The following is a 14,232-nucleotide window of genomic DNA, read 5'->3' on the forward strand; positions in this document are numbered from 1 at the left end:
CTCAGTTTGCAAGGTAATTATTTCATAACAATACTCTTTGACATTATTTGCCTTTTTTACTTTGTGGATATTTGCATTAGTAGCACAAAAGCCACTAGGTGTAAAAATGCTATCACATTAATGCCAATTAAGACAGAGACACTAAACTACGTTAGTGCTTGTGGCATTCTTGTACACATGCCAAAAAAAATGACCATTTTCCTTAAAATGGCCTTGATGAAGCAGTAGAAATTAGTAAGCTTATTAAGTCTCAACTTTTGAGGACATGTTTTTTGATAACCACTCACAAAGATTTCTGTTGCAAATGGAAGTGAATGTGAACCTTGTCTCTTACCAACCCCTTCTATTGTTGTCTAAGTTACTAGGTCAACTAGCTGCTTTAGTCATGGAATATCATTTTCACTTAGAAGAACACTGTGGAACAAACTATGGTTACCTACTGGATATTTGGCAGCTAAATTTCTTGAAAGTGAATAGAGTGAACCTTTCCCTGGTGGCTCCGATAGTAAAGAGTCTGCGTGCAATGTGGGAGACTCAGATTTGATTCCTGGGTTAGGAAGATCCCCTGGAGAAGGAAATGGCAACCCAATCCAATATTCTTGCCTGGAAAATCCTGGGAGCCTGGTGGACTACAGTCCATGGGGTCACAAAGAATCATAGGCTACTGAGCGACTGGTAATATTTTAAGAAAAACAATGGACAATATTTGTTAATAACAAAATTTGAATATTTAAGTAAAACTTACATTAAAAATGTGTATGCCACAGTAAAACTGACAGTTTCCCAAGACTTGAAGCCTTTTTTGATGAGGTAGGTGGTGATAGTAGCATATGTTTCTTTTTTGACATTGAATGATGATGAAGTGTTAACATTTAGAAGATTTGCATAACTCAGGAACCCAGTACTTTCCAAATGATTAATGCATGATATTACCAAGTCATATATGAGAAAGGATCTGTTAATAGTAGAAGATAGACAGATTTTCATATCGTTAATGGAGTACAAAAAGTTTATTGCTATGGTTTCAGATTTCACATTGGAACTGACTTAAGAAACTATACGTTGTCAATTTTGGCATGGTATCAAAAGAATGTCTACAATTGTCTACCTAGAAAAGCTATTAAAATATTTTCCTCTTTCTAATGACAGATTTTCTTCATACATTTCAACTAAAACAGCATATTATCACAGTTCAAGTGTGGAATATGTAAGTACTCGGTAGCCTATTAAACTAGCCATTAAAGAGATATACAAAAATGAAAAACAATGCAATGTTTATTATTAATTTTGGGGTAAATATCTTTCATAAAAATGTTATTTATGTTAACCTGATGAATGTACTATTTTAATTTTTAAGTGAATTAAATATTTTAAATACTTCTCATTTGCAGTTTCAAATATGGTAAATATCAAGTTATTTTATTTATATGCATATATATATGAGTTACAATTCATGAACAAAAGCTCTTTGAAATCCTCCGTGGTTTTTAAAACTACAAATTGTTCCTGGAACCAGATGTTTGAGAACTGCTAATATAGAAATCGCCATGTTGACTAGCTGGAGGTTTCTGAACTGTTAAAGGAGTCAAAAAAGTTCTCCAGGTTGGGAATAGTAACTCTTTCATTATATATCTTTAAGCATACAGTGGAAATTATTTAAATGTTTTCCTCTGTGAAATGAAAACCTCTTAGATCTCAAATATGCTTACATTGCACATTAAACTCTCATTCTTCAATTCTTCAATAACTGATAGCAGAATAGAAAAATACTGGCATTTACATTCATTTTTAACTTATTGGAAATAAAAATGTCCATGTATGTAGTATGTGATTTGTAGAGAAATACTTACAAGTAGTCACTGAAACCTTTTTTCTTATCTTGCAATTTAAAGCAAATCATAAATATTCAGGTACATAAACTAGTGGACATCAAGCAAAATAAAAACATTCACCCCAACTGCTGACTATTTTATATTTTTGATTTTGTAGGAAATAGTTAAATCTCAGTCTGCATCTTAATATACATGGAGGCCATGCAGAAACACAATATTTAGTTTTTAATGTATTTTTTATAAATCATATTTTTCCTACATAATTAAATAGTTGGCATCATTTATTTAATAGGATGAAGTTAAAATTTTCTTATATATTATGAATGACATTAAATATAATATCTAAGTAAGTATTATGCACATTTCTTACCCTGAATAAAAATGAAATACTTTTTGCTTAAAATCACATTTGCATGTACTGCTGAAAATGAAGTGATTAAAAATACTCCTAAGCTCATTTGAGAAATTATATATTTCTATGAAAGGGTTGCATATTAGTTTCTGAGGGCTGTACCACAAACTGAGTGGCTTAAAGCAACGTGCAACATGCATTTACTCTCTAGCAGTTTGGGAGTCCAGAAGTATGAAAACACGGTTTTGGTGAGGCCGTGCTCCCTTCCAAAGCCTTGAAGGGAGAATTCTTCCTTGCCTCTCTCCCAGCGTCAGGTGGCTCCTGCCATTACTGGGCTTGTATGAATAGCTGCATCACTGCATTCTGCGTGGCTGTCTTCATATGGCCTTCTTTGTCTGTGTCTTCTCTCCTCTTGAAAGGACACCAGTGATGGCATCTGCAGAGCTTACATCATCTGCAAAGGTTGTATTTCCAAGTTCACATTCTGGAATTTCAGGTGGCTGTGAGTCTGAGGGATGTTATTCAACTATTGTACATTCCCAATCAAAAATCGTGGGGGGAATTCCCTGGCGGCCCAGTAGTTAAGACTCCTTACTTCCTTTTCAGGGAGCATGGTTTCAGTCCCTGATTGAGTGAGTCCTGCATGCTGTGCAACCAAAATAAATAAGTAAATACATATAAAAATAAAACAAAAATGATGGGGAGTGCAGGCATACTTTTACAAGGGTGGGCTTCACTGTTGGATAGAACTGCTCTGCCACTAACTTGACACTCTCAGGATATCTACACTTGAAAGCCTCAGATTCTTTGTAAAACTGAGTCCAGGAGAGCCATCATGTGGGCTTATGGTAAGAAGTAAAGGAGATTATGTTTAAGTGTGCTGTGTCCTCAGCACAGTGCCTGGCACAGAAGAAGTTTATTCAGTTACTGTTAGTAGCTGTTGACTGTTACTGAGGTAGACTGGTTATAATCATAGTATGTACTATAAACATAAAGAACTAAAGAAACTAAAGAGCCTCTTGATGAGGATGAAAGAGGAGAGTGAAAAAGCTGGCTTAAAACTCAACATTTAAAAACCCAAGATCATGGCTTCTGGTCCCATCACTTCATGGCAATTAGATGGGGAAAAAGTAGAAACAGTGACAGATTTTATTTTCTTGGGCTCCAAAATCACTGTGGACGGAGACTGCAGCCACAGTATTAAAAGACACTTGCTCCTTGTAAGGACAAACCTAGATAGGGTATTAAAAAGCAAAGACATCTCTTTGCCAACAAAGCTATGGTTTTTCCAGTAGTCATGTATGGATGTGAGAGTTGGACTATAAAGAAAGCTGAGTGCTGAAGAATTGATGCTTTTGAACTATGGTGTTGGAGAAGACTCTTGAGAGTCCCTTGGACTGCAAGGAGATCCAACCAGTCCATCCTAAAGGAAATCAGTCCTAAGTGTTCGTTGGAAGCACTGATACTGAGGCTGAAACTCCAATACTTTGGCCACCTGATGGGAAGAACTGACTCATTGGAAAAGACCCTGATGCTGGAAAAGATTGGAGGAGGAAGGAGAAGGGGACGACAGAGGATGAGAGGGTTGGATGGCATCACTGACTCAATGGACGTGAGAACTCACGTCTCCTGCATCTCCTGCATTGCAGGAGCATTTTTACCACTGAGCCACCTGGGAAGCCCTAGTATTCAGCATCCTGTAGCATTTATCACTGTTTCTGTTCTGGACTTCTATTGAGCGTTTCTAGGCCTGTGTCTTGATCACTATTTTGGGTAGCATTTGGAGACTTTGAAGCATAGTATAGAAAGCCTCTAAAAGCCCTTTCATTGTCATTCCGTGACAGTCCTGCCCAGCCCAGCCTAATCTGCCCTCTTGGAACTGTCAAACTGATTTCATGTCACAATTCTCTTGGTGACTGTTTCAGACCCCCCATGCCACCTTCAGGTGCTTTAAAACTACCCTTGGTCCCTCACCTCCCCTTCTGCAGATGGCCTTGGCTACGTCATTACCTAGAACGTCGAGTCTGTTGCACAAGAGCTCCCTCGCCCCTCCTTCATCTCAAAGTGTGTTGGCATCTTTGCCCATCTGTTCTTTGTTCCCTCTGTTTCTGGTGAAAAATTACCCTCTCCCCTCTAAGACTAATCCGTCCTCTGGGTATCTACTCTTGGCCCTAGTCATAATTATGGCCCATAATTATCCCTTTGTTTTCTTGCATTTGGTCTCTCTCCATGGAACCCTTCCACTCCTTCTGTAAACGTGCCCAGATCCTTCCTTGTTCTTAAAACCACTGTCCCCTCCAGCTACTATTTTGTCTCCTTAACTGTGCTATTATACTTCTTGAAAGTGTGGTGACCTAGCCCCAGCTTCATGTTGTGACCAGCTGTTAATTATTATAAAATTGCTGAAAGAACAATTCAGAATTCCTAACAGTTCAATTCCTGATAATTTCTTCCTGGGAGAGATAAGACAGGACCAACTCTGGGGAGTGAGGGAGGTCCTAGGCCTCTCTCTCCTGGAGTTTTCTGCAGCTTGCAGGGCACAGCCCCGTGGGCTGCTCTCCATGTGGGGGAATTTTAGCATATTTGGAATATGCGATGACTACAACAAAGTGCTTTTAAGAAATCAGGAATTTACATAGCTATTCAGTTGGAAAAATTATAAAGCCAGTTAATGCCTGGAGGAGAGAATAAACCAAGACGCTTTTGTCTTTTAACCTTGGAGTCTTTTCCTGAGGGTTTGCTGAATAAGAAGGGGTAAGAAAATTTCCGTCCTCTCCAGTATACTTTCAATTTGCTGAAAACCTGCAAATTTAATCCTGAGTGAAGCCTAGAACTCTTGTGAGTCCAGAGAAAGTGGTGAGTAGCAGTGCAGTTTGTTATAACCTATTTAGTTTAGTCCAGAAACTAGCTAGTAAATCAATACTTAGCAAGGACACACCATACATGAAGACAGGATAGTTATAAAGAACGGTTTATAATGCATTTGGGTATTTGTGTTTACAGTCAAAAAAAGAAAGTATACACAGGTCATTCTGGAACGGGCAAATGTTTTTCTAGCCTATAGAATCCCTAAGAAACCTACCCTGTGGAACACCTGTAGCAGGAAGGATATCCATGCCAGCTCATTGTGTAACATGACATCGGCTCCTTCAGATTGTTGTTCTGGGAGGCAGCCTCAACCTTCCCAGCAGCTCAGAGGCGCCCCTTAGAGGCATTTGGAGGAACTGAAAGGTGACCATGAAGATTCCGATGGGATTAGTCAACATATTGATATTGATATTTTTTCTCTGCCATGTAGGCAAAGGTATCTATACTCCTGTCTGACTTGCTAGACTTAAATTTTCTTGATAGCAACTTAGTTTACTGAGAAATTGGATGGAAAAATTTTACTGTGGACAGTTGAATCAGCCAGCAGTAGTAGTACATGACATGCTGTATAATATTCCCAGGGTGGATATTGCTGTTGTTCTTTGGAGGCCAAGTGCTGTCCGACTCTTTGCGACCCTATGTTCTGCAGCAAGGCAGGCCTCCTTGTCCCTCACCATCTCCCAGAGTTTGCCCAAGTTCATGTTCATTGAATCGGCGATACCATCCAACCATCTCATCCTCTGTTGCCCTCTTCTCCGTCTACCTTCAGTCTTTCCCTGCATCAGGGTCTTTTCCAGTGGGTTGGCTCTTAGCATCAGGTGGCCAAAGACTGGAGCTTCATCTGCAACATCAGTCCTTCCAATGAATATTCAGGGTTGATTTCCTTTAGGATTGACTGGTTTCATCTCTTGCTGGACAAGTGACTCTCAAGAGTCTTCTCCAGCAGCACAGTTCAAAAACATCAATTTTTTGGCACTCTGCCTTCTTTACGGTCCAACTCTCACATCCATACATGACCACTGGAAAGACCATAGCCTTGACTATATGGACCTCTGCAAAGTGATGCCTTTGCTTTTTAATACACTCTCTAGGTTTGTCATAGCTCTCCTTCCTAGAAGCAGTCGTCTTCTAATTTCATGGCTGCAGTGGATATAAAGAAGTCTAAAATGTGGTTATGCCTTTGGAGAAATTTGAAGCTAAAATGAGGCTGTATTTATACACACCTGCCTCCTCCCCAGTCTGTTAGAGTATTACCAATCTTCCTTGGGTCCATAGTGATAGGTAGTGTGACGTGGCTAAATGTTGAGAAAGTCATGTGATAAAAAAAATCTTGTATATCACCAGATTAGTGCATGTGTGCCATCCAGGCAACATTTGTACCATTATTTTTTATTAATTTTTTCCTAAGAGACAGTTGCTGCTGCTACTGCTGCTAAGTTGCTTCAGTCGTGTGCGACCCTGTGTGACTCATAGATGGCAGCCCACCAGGCAGCCCTGTCCCTGGGATTCTCCAAGCAAGAACACTGGAGTGGGTTGCCATTTCCTTCTCCAATGCATGAAAGTGAAAAGAGAAAGTGAAGTCACTCAGTCTGACTCTTAGCGACGCCATGGACTGCAGCCCACCAGGCTCCTCGGTCCATGGGATTTTCCAGGCAAGAGTACTGGAGTGGGGTGCCATTCCCTTCTCCGAGAGGCAGTTGACCCACCCCCAATTGTAAGGAAATTGCATGGACTATTATTGTACAGTCACCAGTTTTTTGTTTTTTGTTTTTTTTTTTTTTAAATCTCAGCTACCATAAGTGGAGAATTTATTGGTTCTACATCTGCAGTGGGGCTACATCCTTTTAAATAATATCACAATAGCAAAATAACTACTAAATGGCTTATCCTGAACCTGACACTGATTGCCTTTTAATTAAGGGGAAATTAGAAGCTAAAAAGAGTAGCAGACCTGAAGTCAATTAAAAATCAGAATAATCAGCTAAGAAAAAAACACACATTATCTCATAAAACTTAATATTTAGCCACAGGATAATAGTTTTTTTAATTCTTTCAATAACTTTTTCTGTGCCTCTGTACACCCCCTTCATTTCTCTGATTGGAACTCTAACAGATTAGAATTGCCAGATATGTGGCAAATGAAAGACTTCCTCTCTTCTTCTCTCACCCTTCTTAATAGCCTAGAACAAGTAAGACTGAGAAAGCCACAGTTCAGCCCAGGAATTAGGTTTGTATGGCCCTGAGGTAAGAACTCTGAGTGTCTCAAAGCAGGTCGGGGAATAATTAGGCCAGCTAGGATTATAAACGTTTTAGTAATATCTCCTTAGAAATAGATAATAATTTGGCACATTACAGACTGCTGGCATTCAATTTTATAAACTCTGTCTTTTAAAACAGTAAAGCTTCAAGAACATTAGTAAAACCAAAAATATAATTTACCATTTATTGGTCCTGTGATTTCCCTCATAGCTCAGTTAGTAAAGAATCCGCCTGCAATGCAGGAGACAAGGTTCGATTCCTGGGTCGGGAAGATCCCCTGGAGAAGGGAAAGGCTACCCACTTCAGTATTCTGGCCTGGAGAATTCCATGGACTGTATAATCAATGGGGTTGAAAAGAGTTGGACACGACTGAGCTATTTTCACTCACTCACTCACTCACTCATTTATTGGTCCAGAGATGGATTTTTGCGAGTTTTGAGAAAGGACCAGATTTGAGGCAATTTTTTTCATGATTTTTTTTTTTTAAGTCAACCTAGTCCTATATTCGAAGAAGGCTGTAAATGCTTATAAGGTGTGTGTATGTGTGTGTTCTCAGTCATGTATGACCGTTTGTGACCCCCTGGACTATAACCTGGCAGGCTTCTCTGTCCATGGGATTTCCCAGGCAAGAATATTAGAGAGGGTTGCCATTTCCTCTTCCAGGGGATCTTCCTGACCTAGGGACTGAATACACGTCTCTTGTGTCTCCTGCATTGGCAGGCGGATTCTTTACCATTAGTGTCACCTGGAAAGCCCAAACTTATATAAAACAGATTTTTATTTTCCTTGAAGGAATGAAGAAAGGGCTTTTTTTTTTTTTTCTCTCTCTCTGTAGGAATATGCTGGACAATTTAGGGAGAAAATAAAATGGAAAAAATGTGAGCTGATAGGAGCAGCTCTGTGAAGTGAGACTGGACTGACATCGCCTGTTTGCCCATAAGACATCTTTTTAGCAGTTATCTCCTTAATGCTGATCAGAGTTGTAAACATCTGTTCATTTCTCTTCTGCTTGAAGAGTGGGATCTATAAGGAGCAGGATCCAGGATGTCACAGTGCATGCCAGGTGCCAGAGCGCCAAGGAGCCTTCCTAGCAGGGAAATTACTAATGTCTCCTCTGATCATGAAGCAACATGTGCTCCGCTAATTACTGTTCTCTGAGACTGCTTTCACATCTTGAAACTCTCCATGACCTAACTGCGGAAATCCTGTTTGTCTGCCTCCCACCCTTTCCCCCAAAGAATGAAAACTAGCAAATGGCAAGGCTGGGCTTGTTTAATCAATGCAATTGGTTTTTGCTGAACCTAAGACGCAAGAGGTTTCAGTTGGGGCTGTTAGCTTGATACTATATTTGTGAATGACTTCGTGGTGCACATCTTTAGCTGAGTTTAATGTGGAGGGTACCTGCATTTACTAGATGATAGCCTGTCCAGGGCATTTTCTTTATTTCCATAGGTTCCTGGAAGACAATGATCTTTAACACAGTGACCTTTAATGGTTGGCGGGGGTATCTTGCTGACTTCAGGCAGAGCTGTATCAGGCATGGTGCAACATCTGAGAATCTTTTGTTTTAACAAGAGTCTTCTCAGGATGGTATCTCCTTCCTTGGTGACTTTGTCAAAATTCAGCTGTAGTCTTCCTGAGGTCTTTTGTTGTTCAGTTGTTCAGTTGCTCAGTTGTGTCCGACTCTTTGCGACCCCAAGGACTGCAGCACTCCAGGCTTCACTATCTCCCGGAGCTTGCTCAGACTCATGTCCTTTGAGTTGGTGATGCCATCCAACCATCTCATCCTCTGTCATCCCCTTCTCCTGCCTTCAGTCTTTCCCAACATGAAAGTCTTTTCTAATGAGTCGGCTCTTGGTTGCCCTAATGTTGTAACCAGAGGTTCCTTCTGGTTTTTCAGGTAGAAATAGCAAGTTAACTTACACTCTAAAGCAAATACGTTTTTGTTGCAGCACTTTTTCATTTATTCATTTATTAGAGCATTAAAAATGAAACAGTTTTGCCTTCATGTTAAGCTAAATTTCCCTCACTCCTCCCCTCAAAAAAAGAAAACAAAAAAACCAAATAACTTGGTTTGTCAAGTTAGATCAGACATTACTTTTACATAATTTATAATAGGAGCTTGATTTTTGTAGAAAAATGGATTGGCTTGGAGATGGGTTTATCTGAGTGACTATTTGAATATATTAGTGAGTACTAAGATATTATTACTTGGTATTACAGGGACAAAAAGATCTCAAAACAGCCTGATTCTCTGGGGAAAGAAACTTTCTGAGCATGGCTAGTAATACTTTCTATCCATTTAGATGCAATTGTTGGATGATTTTACCCAAAGTAATTAATAGTGACATATTAGTTAACATATTGCTATCAGCAGGTGGCTGTTTGAGCAGGGGTGAACATAGCATGTGCTAAAACAAATTATTGTACCCTAGAGAAATGTGCAGAATAATTTTTTAAAGTCTTTCAATAATGCCTGCGGTACAATTTTTTTTTGTAAGAGATAAAACTAGGGGTAACACTGAAAAGTTGTAGACTAGAAAAACAAAAATGAAAGAGAGCAAAAGTGATTCAACCTTTTCAAAAAGCTTTTTCAGTTAAACAACAATAAAAGCAAACACACCAAAAAACACGTAAATGGTTGAATCCAAGCAGCACCGTCTGCCTGTCGTATCAAAAATCATGGGAGAGACCCAGGCATCCTCATTCTTCCTTTGCACTCTTTTTTTTTTTTTTCCTTCTCCTTTGTCCATTCTGATCTGTCAAGGGACTCTTGGCCCAGGGCACAACGGTGACAGATGGGCAGGAAACTGTAATCTGTTGCTGCCTTTCATTTGTGGAGGAATCATGGTGACCACGAAGGGGTTAAAACTGTCACCACCAATCAGAGCTTGGAGATAATTAGTGTAATATCAATCCCAGAACACTGGTGCAGATGACCACACAATAGCAGATGAATTCTGCTAGGTTACTTCTTTGTAAGAAATCCTGATTCATCTCTTTCCAGCTTATGCACAAATACGCTTTTAAATGCCTGTGTGGAAAAGTTACTATTTGTGCACACAAATGATTATGATTAAAGATGATTGTGAATCTTTTATTTAGGAAGGTGCATTTTGAATTAGCCTTTACACAGACAAGCTGGATAGATACATACCTCTTGAGCATGAGCTAGGTAGCATTTGAAATATTTTGCAGTATGTTGACTGATATTCTATGACTAAGGCTACCAAAGTGTAGAATTGAGCGATATGATTTAGGAAGGCAAACTTATTACAAGATATATTTTTATTTAATTTTTTTTTTACTTTCCTGTTCTCATAAGAAACATTAAAGGAAAGAGAAGTAGACCTTTTTAAAAAAACAAATATAGACTTGAGAAGAATAAAGTACGTTTTCTTATTATTAGCTTTAAAGAGAAAATTGATAAATGACAGAGTCTTAAAGTTAGTTTTCAAAAGTCCATATGGTAACCAGAAAGGGACAAGTATGACTTAAAAAATGGAGCAGAAATCCGTGATGGACTAGGGGAAGAACGGGTAAAGGAGAACTTCAATAACCCCGATATGTTCAAATCCACAGGTCCCAATGGCTGGCATCCTAGAGTTCTTAATGAATTGGCCGAAGTCATCACAGAACCGCTAGATATCATTTTTGAAAACTCGCGGAGGACTGATAAGGTGCCTGAAGACTGGAAAAGGGCATATTTAGAACCTTCTTTCAAAAAGGGAAATGGATGATGACCCTGGAAATACTCATCAGCCTAACTTTTTGCTTGGAAAAATTCTGGAATTATCAACTTAGTATACTGGGTAACACATTCATAATAGCTAGACAAAAGGCAGTGAAATATCACACATAAGGAAGTACTGACTTCATTTTTTAAAAAACATACCATTGTTAGAAACGGTCTTCTGCGTGTTTGGGGGTTCTGCCCTCCATACTATACATTCTTGATGAAAACAAATGAGACTGGCTAAAACTTTTGGTTAATCTGACTAACTTTAAGTGTGTAATACAAGACAAAAAAGTTTCTGGCAATAGCTAGACATTATATCATTTCTAAATTAGCCTTTAACTTGAGAATAGTCATTTTAATTTTGTATTTAAACATTTTTTTTCCACTTCATATAAGATTGTGTTTTCATAGTTTGAGATATTTTACATAATTCTATATAGAATAGTTTGGTGAAGGAGCTCTTTTCTTAAGGTGCTTTATATGGTTATTTCAGATATAGGTAGAATGATAAAAGTGACAGATTTATGTTCCTTACAAGATCTACTTGTAAGGAAAGAAAAGCAAAGAAAGAAACTTTTTTCTAACTTCTGTTTTTAAATTTCACCTGACTGAACTTGAGTGTTGGGAACTGTAAGAGTGTCTTACTCTGACATATGCTGAGCAAGGTCCAGCTATGTGGCTTGATGGCTGGTTTTCCTCAGCTCTGGACGCTGCTATGCCCCAGATTGCCTCCCCAGACTCTGATTTCAGGCCTTTGGCGGTGGGGGTGAGCAGTGGGAGTAGATATTAAGAGCCCTTTATAACCAGAGCCTAAAAGGAGAGTAGAAGGAGGTGGGAGGAGGAAATGAAGATGAATTTTGAATTTTTCTGCTTCCTGATGTTCTTGCCTTTGGAGGTTGGCAGTTTTCTTTTCTGCTTAGAAAATGCAACCATGTTGAGAAGACGAAAAACTTAGTTGAAAGGAGACCATCAGAAAGATCTAGAAACACAGCCAGCCCCATTGTCAAACAGCTTCTAAGAGCAGCTAGGCAGTACTGTATTCCAAAATCTTCTCTGCACTGCTTAGATGTATGTAAGAGATAAAAGTTTACATCACACAATACTCAAGAGTAGGAAACTCTCAGAAAAAAAAAGAAATCTACCTTCATTTTTTCCTGGTGCATACTTGAATGGGTAGGCAGTTAAGGTCTCCAAGGGCCATTTTAATCACTTAAAAAATATCAGGTTTACATAGTTTGGTCACTTCGAAAGATTAATTTAGACTAGGTAAATTCAGTCTCATTCTTGAGTACAAATGCAAGGAAATTAAGCTCCGAAAGTATGTATACCATGTCTTTTAAACAACATGCTGTAGCTTGCAGCTCTGTAAGAGTTATATTCCAATCAATCTTTCATCATTATTTTTTTTAAGTGAACTAGAGTCTTTAAAATTTCCAAATTAGGTTTTTTTTTTTTTGTTCATGGAGTAGGGATCTCTATAGATTATAGATATGATTTATTGTGATAATAAATGGCTTCCTGTTCTAGACCTCATTTCCAGGTGCAGCATCTGTGGCAGATTTATTTCACAGATGTGCATTTTCATGCATTTGTTGAATTGTTGCTGGAGAGGACCTGATTTCTGAAAAATCTATTATTTTCATCCTGGGCATTATGATGTAATCTACAGGAACTAGAAAATTCTTCAGTCATTTCAAGTTTGATTTTCTATTTGTATAATGTGTAACTTCAATTATTTTGCGAAGTTTAAATCTTCTGTTGGGGTTTGCTCTTGAAATTTGAAAATGATAATCCTCTACCTACATTGCCAAGAGAAATATCAACAACCTCAGGTATGCAGATGATACCACTCTGGCAAAATGGCAGAATGTGAAGAGGAACTAAAGAGACTCTTGATGAGGGTGAAAGAGGAGAGTGAAAAGCTGGATTGAAACTCAACATTCGAAAAACGAAGATCATGGCCTTCAGTCCCATAACTTCATGGCAAATAGATGGGGAAACAATGGAAACAGTGACAGACTATTTTCTTGGACTCCAAAATGACTGCAGATGGTGAGTGCAGCCATGAAATTAAAAGACGCTTGCTTCTTGGAAGAAAAACTATGCTAAACCTAGACAGCCTATTAAAAAGCAGAGGCATCACTTTACCGACAAAGGTCCATATAGTCAAAGCTATGGTTTTTTTCCAGTAGTCATGTATGGATGTGAGAGTTGGACCATAAAGAGGACTGAGTGCCTAATTGATGCTTTTGAACTGTGGTGTTGGAGAAGACTCTTGAGAGTCCCTTGGACTGTAAGGAGATCAAACCAGTCAATCCTAAAGGAAATCAGTCCTGACAATTCATTGAAAGGACTGATGCTGAAGCTGAAGCTCCAATACTTTGGCCAGCTGTGCAAAGAGCTGACTCACTGGAAAAGACCCTACTCATAGGAAAAGATCCTGATGCTGGGAAAGACTGAAGGCGAGAGAAGAAGGGGACAGCAGAGGGTAAGATGGTTAGATAACAACATCTACTCAATAGATGTGAATCTGAGCAAACTGGGAGAGAATGGAGGACAGAGGAGCTGTGGTGTTCTGCAGTCAACAAAATGGCAGAATTACATGACTTAGCAACTGAACAACAACAGCAATCTAAATTAAAAGGCACAATCTAGAACAGTGAAATAGCCTGTGGAGTTTAAAGATTTCTTACCTGAAAGTAGAGGAAGAAAGCTTTAAAATAAGCAGAAAAGTATTGAAGGAAGCCCATTAATTCCTTTGCATTAAATGAAGATGAGTTAAGAGCTAGACTATAGATATGAGAAAGGAAATAATCTTACCATGAACTGTATCTGAAGATAATAATGCTTAAGAAGAGTAATTTTTCACAGTGTTTTTCTCTTTTAACTAACATTCATGGTACCCTTAATTTTTTAAGGAGAAGGAAATAATGGAGGGATAAATAAATATCTTAACAAAACTAGAGGATTATCTTTATTTGTATTTCCTAGACCATAGAGAGAGGTTAATTACAGACTTCATAATATTGAGGAATTGGGAGGATTATAGCAAAATTTTCTTTATTTGATCTAAAATTTTTGAGATAGAGATTTAACTCACATATTCGTGGCAGAGTGAATGCATAATTTTAAGAGTTCTTTCCTCACAAAGGAATTTATATCAATTTAGAATAGCTGTTATT

At 38.5% G+C, this 14,232-nt stretch overlaps 1 protein-coding gene across 2 annotated transcripts in view; it reads left to right on the forward strand.

Annotated features, from left to right (window-relative positions):
• The window catches only part of SAMD5 (sterile alpha motif domain containing 5), a 61,069-nt gene extending 48,186 nt beyond the window's left edge, over window positions 1–12,883 (forward strand). The window contains exons 2-3 of one of the 2 annotated variants that reach the window (XM_018053326.1): window positions 1,150–1,207; window positions 10,894–10,947. In XM_018053326.1, coding sequence (XP_017908815.1) covers window positions 1,150–1,173 — 24 coding nt within the window. In that variant the 3' untranslated portion in view covers window positions 1,174–1,207; window positions 10,894–10,947. Of the gene's footprint in view, window positions 1–1,149; window positions 1,208–10,893 lie in introns of both variants that reach the window. The other variant, XM_018053325.1, reaches the window with a different exon arrangement.

The sequence above is a fragment of the Capra hircus genome, chromosome 9, assembly GCF_001704415.2.
Source record: "Capra hircus breed San Clemente chromosome 9, ASM170441v1, whole genome shotgun sequence".
Classification (NCBI taxonomy): Eukaryota; Metazoa; Chordata; class Mammalia; order Artiodactyla; family Bovidae; genus Capra; species Capra hircus.